Below are 11098 nucleotides of genomic sequence, written 5' to 3' on the forward strand. Positions count from 1 at the left end.
AAGGTCACTCAAAAACATTATGGTCCGCAACTGTTTTTATCATTTAAGAAATATCTCCAAACTGCGAAGGTTGGTGTCAAAACATGAACCTGAAATGGTTCTCCATGCCTTTCCAACTTTCAATGCTCTACTTGGTGAAGCTCCTCCCTATATTACTGAACTGTTAAAACCTTATGCTCCAACCCGAGCCCTCAGGTCCACACACCAGAACCTTCTAGAAGTTCCAAAGACCAGACATAAAAGTTGAGGTGATCACTCCTTCCAGACTGCTGCACCCCGACTCTTTATCCTTACGCAGCATTGACAGTCTGGACACTTTTAAAAAACAGCTAAAGACCCTTTTATTTAAAGCTGCTTTTACCTAAACCTTTTATTTTCTTATTTTTAACTCAAATTTTTAATCTTTCATCTGTTTATGAAAATCTATAATTTTATGACTTTGTTTTTTCTGATGTTAATCTAATTCTTTTTTGAGATCATTATGATTTTATGACTTTGTTTTGATCTATGTGAAGCACTTTGCGATTCTATGTCCGTGATAAATGCTATATAAATAAAATTTACTTACTTACTAATACTCATGCAGTCCAATCAGTGTCTTGCTATGTCACACCTGGGAGGTAGAGGGATTATCTTGACATGGGAGACATGCTCATTAATCCAGATTTAGACAGATTAATGCCAAATATGAGAGAAAGAGGCTTTTTGTGCACATTGTAAAATTTTTAGATATTTGAGTTCAGCTCATGTCTAACAGGGGGAAAAACAAAAGTTTTCCAGTTATAATTTATTCGAGTGTGTGTGTGTGTGTGTGTGTGTGTGTGTGTGTGTGTTAGAGTTGCATTTAAATAAAAATGTTCTGCTGTTTTTAAAACCAGCGCTAAAATCTTTGCAACATAATGTGACCTTTTTTAAAATTCCATTTCATAATGTCAACAAGTTGCTCTTGAGACAGTCTAAGAGCACAAAATAAATAAAGTACAGTGAGTCTGCTGCTTCCTGCAACACGATGACAGGATGGCACAGAAGCAGAATATTGAGGGTCACCTGTGTCGTCTCTTTTATTGAGCAGATTCACCTGAAGAATCCTGCCCTAAACAGCCTTTTGCTCTCGTAGCGGCTAAATTAAAACAAAAATAAGTGAAGCAGTAATAAAAAAGCAGGAGTGCTGAAATTAAAGTGTCAAAGGTCAAAGTTGTCTCCCCGTATTAAACACACCTGGATTATAGAAGCTTAGATGTGGGAGGGCTGAGAGAAGATAACTTGTTATTGCATTTGGAGGACTCAGAGGGGTCGACTGATGGGTGATATTAGTTGTTGAGGAAGCTAAACGATGATTTGTTTAGCTGATTTTAATAGATGAGTCTACTCGGTGCGACTATTAATTACTAGTGGAAGTGAAGAGATGATATATTACAGTTTTTTTCGATAGCTAAAACTCAAAAAGCAAAAATGAGGCAGAATTTTCACAACCTCTACTTCTGTTCCCAATCGCTTGACTCAATTTATCACTACTTAAGATTTCCTTATCATATTAGAACTCTGATTTTCCTCCTTTACACTCTGATGTCAATTTCACATTATTGCTGTCAAAACACAACACACAATTTTCAGGTTTACACACACTTCTCACATAAATTCTTAAAGCTTCAATCAACAACACACACATATTCAAACCTCTAAACTTTCATGTCTGGCGAGCAATTTGCAATTAGGGACTGCAGCATAAAAGTAAGTTTCCACAAGACTACCCAGGTGTATGAGTGGTTTCAGAACCACCCACGGTTTTCCATTTTATACCTTCCACCTTATTCCCTCTTCCTCAATCCCATTGAGGAGTTTTTCTCAGCCTGGAGGTGGAAGGTGTACGAAAGGACTCCACAGAGCCAGGTCCCACTGCTTCAAGCCATGGAGGAGGCTTGTAGAGATGTGGCCTTTGAGGCCTGTCTGGGCTTCATGAGGCACTCGAGGTGGTACTTCCAGCGCTGTTTGGACCAGGAGGACATCGCCTGTGATGTTGATGAGGCCCTCTGGCCAGACAGAGACTGTAGGCATGATGCCCCATGATTATGCTTGAATGGGAGAGGGGGTGGGGGGGTTAACTGTAAAAATAAAATGTTTAGTCTCAAAATTTGTGTGTTGTGTGTGTGTGTGTGTGGGGCGGGGGGAGGGGGGGGGTGTTCACTGTAAAAATAAAATGTTTTGCCTAAAAATTTGTGTGATGTCTAATGTTTGTCTCAGAGAAAAGTGAGCACTGTCATACATTCAGTGTGTAATTCATTGTGTTCCATTTAGACAATTGTGTTTTCAGTTTTGCTCTTCAGTGTTTTTCCATGCTTGATAGTGTTCACCCAACGGCTACTTGTGTTTAAGCAATGAATGGTATGTGTGTGTCATGCGGTGTCATGTGAAAAGGTGGCTGTGTTTACCAAATGAAAACACGTGTTCCATTTTGGGAACAAGTTACGATATGTGATGGCAGGGTTTTGTTGCAAAGGGAAGCCACGGTTTAGGAATTTGTGTGTTAGGTTTGGGGTTTTGTGTGTGCAGTTTTGAAAGAAACGTACAGTTTTGAAAAACGCGTTTTAGCAATCGAAAAAAACTGTAATGCTTCTCAGGTTTTGATTTTGTATTTATTTTTATTGTAGTAATAACTTGATGAATAAATATGATAACATTTAAGAGTTGATAATTTTTCCATTTATAAATCACCCTGGCGACAGTTTACTTTCATCTAACAGCTGCTTTAAATATGATGTTCTGACTTTATTTCCCTTTGATCAGCTGTAGCTGTTCCATTAAAGAGATACAGGAACACCAATAATAATAATAATAATAATAATAAGAAGAAGAAGAATATGGCGCGTGTGAAAGTACAATGTTGTGAATGTTTTTGATTCAGGCACAATTACAAAACATTTTATGGATGGAATGTTTTTATAAAGCAACAGTTTAAACTTCTGAGAAAAATGTACTTTATCAATCCAAATCCCCATCTCCTTAACACAGTTAGTGTTCTCCTCAAAAAGTAGATGAAGGTAGTTGACGCATTTTGTCCTATGTTTTTATAATAAAAGTAATAAGATTACTTTACTAACAACATTTATGAAACGACATATCTATTTCTAAATATTTCATGCATCAGGTATGAAAGCCCTTAATATTGTCTATAATTTTACGTAAGTCTCCTTGGAAGTTCTGAAGTACCATGGGGGGGGGGGGGGGGGGGGGGGGGGGGCTGAGGCCAGCTATTCTGTTAGCGAAGCACGTTTGAAAGATAAAATTACAAACACGCCTTCAGTTTCAAATTTTAGTGAATAAATACAACAATATAGTAACAGCAGTTCAGTTACAAACGGATATAAATGCTTTTCAATTAGTTGCAAAATATAAATTTTACAACAGATTTGATATCTAGTTTAGCGTCTCTTTTAAATTTCAGATAAACATATTCAGGTGCTTTAGTTCCATCTTGCATCAGATTCAAATATCACAAAGAAAGAGTAATTATTTAGGCTTAGGCTCCGCCCTCAGCTGGGGGTGCACAGAGGGATCCAAGCATGCTGTCAGGGAGGCACTGGTCCACCCTGGAACTCACCTTAGAACCGCCCCTGTATGTGTATATGTATCTAAGTAAAATTAACATTTGTGGTTTTATTCCATAAACCACTGATAACATTTCTCCCAAGTTCCAAATAAAAACATCTACTTGCAAAAAACCATTTTCTGCAGTTTTATTTCCTCAGATAACAAAGCAAGCAAGTTTTCATGCATTTCTAAGATGCATCATAATAATAATAACTTAGAAGTTTAGAGATCAGTCTTGATTTGCTCTTCTAGCGCTTTTGACTTTATGCCTCTTTATGCAAAAAGTTCAAGCAGCTCATCTTGAGAGCATCCATCTTCATTTTCATCACAAACACGTGTGAGGATTGCTTCCCTGCACGTTTCTATTTCCTAACATATTTTAAAAGAATACTCTGGATTTCTGATCTGACTTTTCTCCAGAGGGAAGCACGCAAACCCCCCTGTGAGGTGGGAGGAGCGAACTGCGCTGGGACGCAGCACGACGCAGAATCAGTACCATCAAAACCTTTGGGTCTACCTCCAGCAATCAGACCGCCTGTACACCTGTAGTGTCACTTTTCCTCCCAACGCCGCTTGGATTCGGGAGCGAAGAGAAGAGGGAAGCAAGCAAACCAGTCAAATATGGTTGGAGAAGCTCGGAGGCAGAGCACAGGGACGACATAGGTAAGACATTTTATTCAAATGATGATCTTTATGAGGTGGAGATGTTTTTGTAACGAGAGGTTTGTCTTTCCTTCCTCATGACTGCGCGTAATGGATATTTGGCGCAGACGCATATGGTTCAGGTGCGTCGGTAATTTCCAAGGCTGCGATTAATTACAGCGAAATTCAAAATTAAGCTTTAATTCTAATAGTGAAGCATTATGTTTAAAAATTACCAGCATTTAAATTAACGTATTAATCCGCCTTTTTCATAGAAATAACTTTTGTCAGAAATAATTGTCGTAACCGTTCGGATCTGTTTGCTCTCCATCCTTCTTAGGACAAAGAGGGTCGTCTTCTCTGAAATTATGATGCATCTCATCCGGGTGGTCCTAATTCTGCTCGTGACAGGCATGGTGAAAGGTAATCAGTGACTTTCATCAGACATCTGGCAGCGACAGTCACAATTACATCTTTTTATTCTCTGCACGAAACGAAAGACAGAAAATGAATACATGGTTTTAAATGTTTAATGTGTTTTTTTATTTTATTGCTGTTGCAAAATAAATAAATAAAACCTTTCTTTTTTTCTGTTTTGCCTCATCAGGTTGGGAATGCAGCGCAGGGTGCAGCAGAGAAAATGGGTTTTGCGAGAAGCCAGGGAAGTGCAGGTGGGTTTCTAAAATTACCTCAGATTCCTGCAGATGACGCCTCACATCCTACGGGCCTTTTAGACCGTATTTCCATAAACTGTTGTAGTAAATTGATCCTCATTTAGAGAAAAACTGGATTTTTATTTTCTATTTTCATCAAACCCACCGTTTTTCACCCAAATCTTTCAAATAGAGCAAAATCTATTTAATTTACTAGACTATTTAATCATTTTAAATATTTTTTTAATCAGGGATAAGAGGAGGGTGTGATGTGGGTGGGGGGGGGGGGGGGGCTATTTATAGTCCAGGTTGTTCAGATTTTAAAATTTTTTATTTTCCTTTTCGTCCTTGCAGGTGTAAACCAGGGTGGCAAGGAGAGAACTGTGATCAGTGCATGCCTTTCCCCGGCTGTTTGCACGGCACATGTGAGAAAGCATGGCAGTGCATCTGCAAACAGGGCTGGGTGGGCAGCCTGTGTGACCAAGGTCAGTCCCATTAAGGTCCCTGATGTTTATCTGCCTCCACCTTGGATATTGGAGCAAGTCACAGAGCCTCAGGGGCAGCTGATCAAATATGGGGAGCCAACTATTTCTATAAATGTGTGAAAGTTAATTTAAATTATACATGAAGGGGGTTGGAAAAAACATTTAAAATGGAACAATTGTATTAAATAAAAATTGTTTAAAAATAAGTAGCAAGTAAATGCAAAGGGAGGTTTCTCTCCCAGATTGACCCACTTATCCTCACATGCACTGTTTAATGCTCAAGCAGATGTGCTGATGGCCTGGTTGTGTTTTCAGTCTTGTTCTTGATGACAGGATGCTGTGATGTGGAGAGAGTGGGAACAAAAGATGGGGGGGGGGGGGGGGGACAGCACAGACGCACAGAGATCTAAAAACGGCATCCTCCTTTTTTTTTTTTTATCTTCTTTACAACAGATACTCGCCTCTGCTCATCCAGGCCGTGTGCCAGTAATGCCACCTGCATCGAGACGGGAGAGGGGGGATACCTTTGTGTGTGTCCCCAAGGCTACGCTGGGAAAAACTGCCAGCTGAAGCAGGAAGTCTGCTTTACACACAGGTACTACAAACTTTTTATGATTATTCTCACAGTTTAAATCCTTTAGTGCTTTACGCCTTATCCTTGAGTGCAAATCGATCCACACGGCAAGATGTTTCAGTACCGTTCTGTTGCAGAGCGACCCTGGCACTTTGGGGCAGCAAGCAGAAAATACACTGATTTATAATTAGATGAACATGCAGTGGAATGTCCTTTTCTGAAGATAGATCAGCATTTTAACTTTTATTTCTCTTTGTTTTGGAGGCTTTTAGAAAGTGATTTTAAGTCTTTAAAAGCACCAAAAACATAAAATTTCTTGCAGGTCTTTGAAAAATATCTTATTTTAAGCCATTTTAGGCTATTTAAAGCTCTAACTGAATGATGTATTTAAATAAGATGAGGTCATGTGGAAACACTGTTTTAAACAAAAATGATTTAAATAAGGTTATATGGAGGTACCAGCAGAACATTTTGAATCTTTAAAAAAAGCCTTTGTTTGAATTAACGCTGCAGAAGCTGAAGTGAGTAAAGTGATTATTTATGGAATTTAGATAAAATGAAATTGTGCTGTGGGCACCAATTAAATTTAGCTTTCAGCTTTCATGTCCCTAAAAACATTTTTCATCTTGATTTTGGTAGCTCTTCTCTTGAAAGACGTAGACTCCTTTATCAGTGACTGCCAGGCTGAACTTAAGCAGTTTTATAAACTACATTCCTCTTCAGAGCCTTCAGCCTTTCAAAGTCAGCATTTGAAGATCAAATTCAGCTAACACAGCTGTCACTTCTCAAAACCTTATTGAGAAAAACCAGACTTCCTTTGACAGCAGGATACTCGGATGTTCCCAGCTTCTGTCTGTGTGCACTTTTACATTAAGGAGACATCTTACAACTTTCTCTTATTGTAATTGTTTTGTGGTCAATTAAAGACATGTTCATGAAGTTCTTTGCATAAAGCAATTTCAAAAGTTTTATTCTTGACCTGTTAAAATGTGTTGCTTCAGGGCTCTGCCCCTTTAAAGAAAACAAGCTGTAGCTGGCCACGCCCACCCATCCTTTGATTGGCTGCTATTAGCTGAGAAGCTCTAATATGAGGGGCTCAGTAGAGCTGCTGATTCTCCAGCAGCAGCTCTCAAATGCATGTGATGGGTGGTTCTCCTATTTTTTTCCCTGTTTGTGACATCACAAATAAGAACTTTTGAAAACGGCTTGTTTGGGGCGCATCATTTTTAAAACCAAACACTGACAGAAAATGAATGAGTGGAGTTCTTTCACGTTTGAAGAAGAAAATATCATTTCTATAGCGCCTCTCAAGATAAAAATCACGAGGCGCTTCACAAAAACCAAAACAAAAAATATAAAAAAAACGTAAAAATATAAAAAAGCATTTAGAAAATGGAGGGTTTATGGAGGCAGTAGAGACCAACATGGCAGCACAAAAGAATGCATAAGGGGATTTTTGCATAAAATTGTCATCTTTTTCTTCATTCTCTGACAAACTAAGTAGTAAAGTGACATATCCCTTACATTTGATCAGATTTACAAAACCATGGGAGACCATTTCAGTTTAGATGCAAAACTCCTTGGGTAACGTTCATGAGCTGATGAGAACTAAAATTTTACTAAAGTTTCTTGCTGATCGACTGATGTTTCCAACTTTTTTGTTGGAGCACTTCTTCGAGCTACTGAAGTGTCCTTATTCGCTTCCGGATTACTGATGAATCCGATTCCCACAGGAATCCTCCTCTGCCCATCAGAATATAAAAGGCTCTTTGGGGATGCAGCTAGATGACAAGTGCCTTCAAACCTGAAGCCCTCCATAGTTTCTCTGTCAGGCAGCCCTGTTACTGACCTGAATGTCAAACCAGAATTCGCTGGCCTACACATAATTGATGGTGCATTGTCAGCTGTCCTCTTCCTCTTAGAGTAAGCTACTACACTTCACAGAGGAACAGCTGGAGCAGAGCTTGTTCTTGTGCCATTAATCAGCTCTGCTACTTGGCTGTCAAAGTGTGCCAGGACTGCTTTCCTTTTGACTCGCTGTGACAAGGTGTTAGGGTCTTGTGTAATTGTCTAAAGTACTGTTAGAGATATTGATTGGTTTCTGTCCCGGGCTTTTATCTTTGCATGCAGCTTGCGAAGCACGGCTGCATCGATCAGTCATGCCGCACAAGTTGGTGCTGGTAGATTATTTCAGAGGCAAAGCCAGGACTTTTTGTTTATATCTAGTCACGGGTTCAGATTCTTAATGTGCAGAAAACGAGCCATACTGTTTTCATTAGTGTCGGGTGGAATTACCACCTCCATTTGAGAATACCAATGAGCATGGGGGGAGGAAAATACCTAATTGTTGGCAAATATTACAAATTTTTTTTTATTGCCAAGTTTGAAACTCCCTATGATGTCAATGCCAAAACTCCTAAAACGAAGAGTAGACTCACCTCTTGCATCAGGAAGAATCCGTGTGTTTCGAGCGTTATCCGTTCTTTCATAACCTGCTTCCTGGTCACGTGACGTCCGTGGATGAAGATCAGCTTTAGAGCTGGGATATTCTCACTGTGCGGGGACTCGTTCTGACGCCCACACAGTAAAAAAATAAATAAAATGCAAATGACGACTTCAGTCGTCAATGGCAGTTAATGAGTTGAAGTGATATAGGTCTATACCTACTTTCCTCTTACTGTGTGGTTGTCTTTACTTGTCATCCAGAATCTTAATGCGAAGCAGGTAACAGACATTAAATTCACAGAGCAGCAGTGAGAAAGTAACTCATTTGATTAGGAAAAACGGCTGCAGCAGGTTTGACCACAGGATGTCATTGATTCATCCTTACATATTTTACCTTTAATCTGATCTTTAATAGTTTTTAGCTTGAAAAATTTAGATAAATGCAGATCTTGATTTTCTTAGGTAAAAGTTTTCTTTGAGAATCATTTAATCATAAAATCAGCTTTGTATCAAATTTTGACTTGATCAGTAAATTTGAGGACATTTAGGTGGTTTTTTTAAGTTGCAAATGATTAAAAAGTTTCTCTTAAATCCGGTTGAAATATGTCCCATCAATTTTCCTCATTTATATTCTGCGTTGCTGTGAATCCTCGTTCTGTGTTTTGTAACTACTCCAAGAGGACGAATGTGTCTGGACTGAACTTAAATAATAAATAGCAGACCATATTTTTCTCTGCAGAGGATTTACATTGTGCTGCTCTTGTTCTCCAGCTCTCCTTGTCAGAATGGAGGCACATGCATTGATGCCAGTGGCTCGGCAGCTTACCCTTCCTGTTTGTGTCCTCCTGGATTTTCCGGAGACTTCTGTGACATTGCTGTTGACAGCTGCCAACCTAACCCCTGCCTCAACAGTGGCAACTGCACAAACCACGGCCTTGCTTTCACGTGCGTCTGTCCTCCTGGCTTCACCGGTTTCACGTGCAACGACACCACCAGCCTGTCCCCCTGCGCTGGTGGGCCCTGCGCCAACAAGGGAACCTGCGTCGGTCAGCCTGATGGAACCTTTCGGTGCATTTGCCAAAAGTGGTTTGCAGGCCCCACGTGTTCCCTTTATCACAGACCAAAGAGCAGATCCAAGCCAGCTGGTGCCAGGCCGGTGGACCACAGAGTGTTTGCTCTGGCTCCACAGCACTACTCCCTCCCAGCTCACGCGTTTCACAAGCTGCTTAGACCACCAGAGAGAGACCTGCTTAAGATCACCCTAAAGGAAACCGTGCACCCTTCTGGCGTCCTCATCACCCACGGTCAACTCATCTGCTTCGGCATGCTGGCTTTGCTCACCTGTCTGGTTATCTTGGGTACCACCGGGATCGTGTTCTTTGGCCGCTGTCAGACGTGGCTCGCTAACGCCAAGTACAGCCAGCTTGTTCGGCAGCAGCGGGAACATCTGCTGAAAGAAGTTGGCAGCTCAGGCCAGGAAGAGCCCAAGCACTCGGTTAACATCATCCTGCCAGAAAAAATTAGACTCTCCAGCTTTGGGGGACACTACACCTCCATCTGATTTACCATGCCTCCTACTGTTATCTGCTCTCCGAGGACAGTGCATAATGAATGTCCCTCGACACTGTCCCTGCTGTGCAGTTGTGGACTTAAGACACTGGACTATGTGAATGTATAGTTCTGGATCAAATGGATAAAAGTAAGCTGGATTGTAAAAGTGTCCATTGAGTCATAGTTAAAATAAAATCCATTAAAACGTTAATTGATAAAACAACATTGTGTGAGATGTTTTGGATTTTGAAAGCTGTTTCTTTATCTCTACTTTTAGCCCATGTCTGGACAAAGTAGACTTTTTAATTAAAGTTGGATTTAAATAAGATAACCATGCATGTGACCTCTACCACTTAAGTTTGTAATTAAACTGTTTTATTTTATTCATGCTTGGATTAAAAACCAGTTCTGTGGTTATGTTGGGAAAACTCATTTTAACTCATTTACAGCTATGAGTTTTTAATTAAAATGGTGTCCATCACCATGGAACATATTAATGTGACCTTAGCTCACATATGTGCTGATTTGTGACCTTAAGTAGTGTCATTCATTTTCTTGGATACAAATTGCGTCATTAGTTTTTCATTTCAATTGTAAAATCTTACAATGTATGGTTAGACATAAACTTGTAAAAATGTGTTTTCCCAAAGATTTATTTTATTCTAATCTGTTTATTTTTTCAGTACAACTAACTCTGCTCTTGTTAAATCTGCAGATTTAAGCTCTATGTTCCTGCCAGTGTTGTGTTAAATGTGTTTGTATATACAGCAGTGAGCCCTGATGTACTTTTGCAGTTTTGCATAATTTATGCAAAAATAATTTGGCAGTTAAGATGGGAAAACTGTTTATATTAAATATATAGTACGTTCTGAAATGCAAAAGCCTCCTCTGTGATCATTAGACTAAAGTGAATTTTAATAAGATGGATAATTAAGTTAATGGAAAAGTTTTATATTGTGTCATCAAAAGTTAAAAAGCTACTTTCAATATTTATAAAACTTATATATTTTGATTTTTTTTTTTTTTTGCATTACAATGCATTTTTTCTTATCGGTTTACGCCACTTGAACAAGCGTCTGCAGAGTTCATGAAGTGCATTAGCTGGTTTTAAATGTGTCCTGTAGCACCACCTAAAACCTGCTCAGAAAACCAAACATCTG

At 39.4% G+C, this 11098-nt stretch overlaps 1 protein-coding gene across 2 annotated transcripts; it reads left to right on the top strand.

Moving 5' to 3' along the window:
* The first annotated feature begins 4065 nt into the window (after positions 1-4065).
* Positions 4066-10819, top strand: LOC107392231 (protein delta homolog 1). Of its 2 annotated transcripts, XM_015969907.3 has the most exons (7): positions 4067-4251; positions 4359-4373; positions 4571-4653; positions 4838-4901; positions 5238-5368; positions 5822-5963; positions 9159-10819. In XM_015969907.3, the coding sequence occupies exons 3-7, from the start codon at positions 4599-4601 to the stop codon at positions 9946-9948; spliced, it is 1182 nt and encodes a 393-aa protein (XP_015825393.3). In that variant the 5' UTR covers positions 4067-4251; positions 4359-4373; positions 4571-4598; the 3' UTR covers positions 9949-10819. The 2 variants fall into 2 exon arrangements, with proteins under 2 accessions (XP_054597627.2, XP_015825393.3); XM_054741652.2 differs by lacking the exon at positions 4359-4373 and having other exon boundaries at positions 4066-4251.
* The last annotated feature ends 279 nt before the right edge of the window (positions 10820-11098 follow it).

This window comes from Nothobranchius furzeri, chromosome 18 (genome assembly GCF_043380555.1).
Source record: "Nothobranchius furzeri strain GRZ-AD chromosome 18, NfurGRZ-RIMD1, whole genome shotgun sequence".
NCBI classification, from domain to species: Eukaryota; Metazoa; Chordata; class Actinopteri; order Cyprinodontiformes; family Nothobranchiidae; genus Nothobranchius; species Nothobranchius furzeri.

Excerpts from the sequence above, each read along its gene's own strand:
- LOC107392231 (XM_054741652.2), top strand. The coding sequence starts at position 4,599 with ATGATGCATCTCATCCGGGTGGTCCTAATTCTGCTCGTGACAGGCATG. Across the intron at positions 4,654-4,837 it reads CGTGACAGGCATGGTGAAAG|GTTGGGAATGCAGCGCAGGG; the intron begins GTAATCAGTGAC and ends TTGCCTCATCAG. Across the intron at positions 5,964-9,158 it reads GAAGTCTGCTTTACACACAG|CTCTCCTTGTCAGAATGGAG; the intron begins GTACTACAAACT and ends CTTGTTCTCCAG.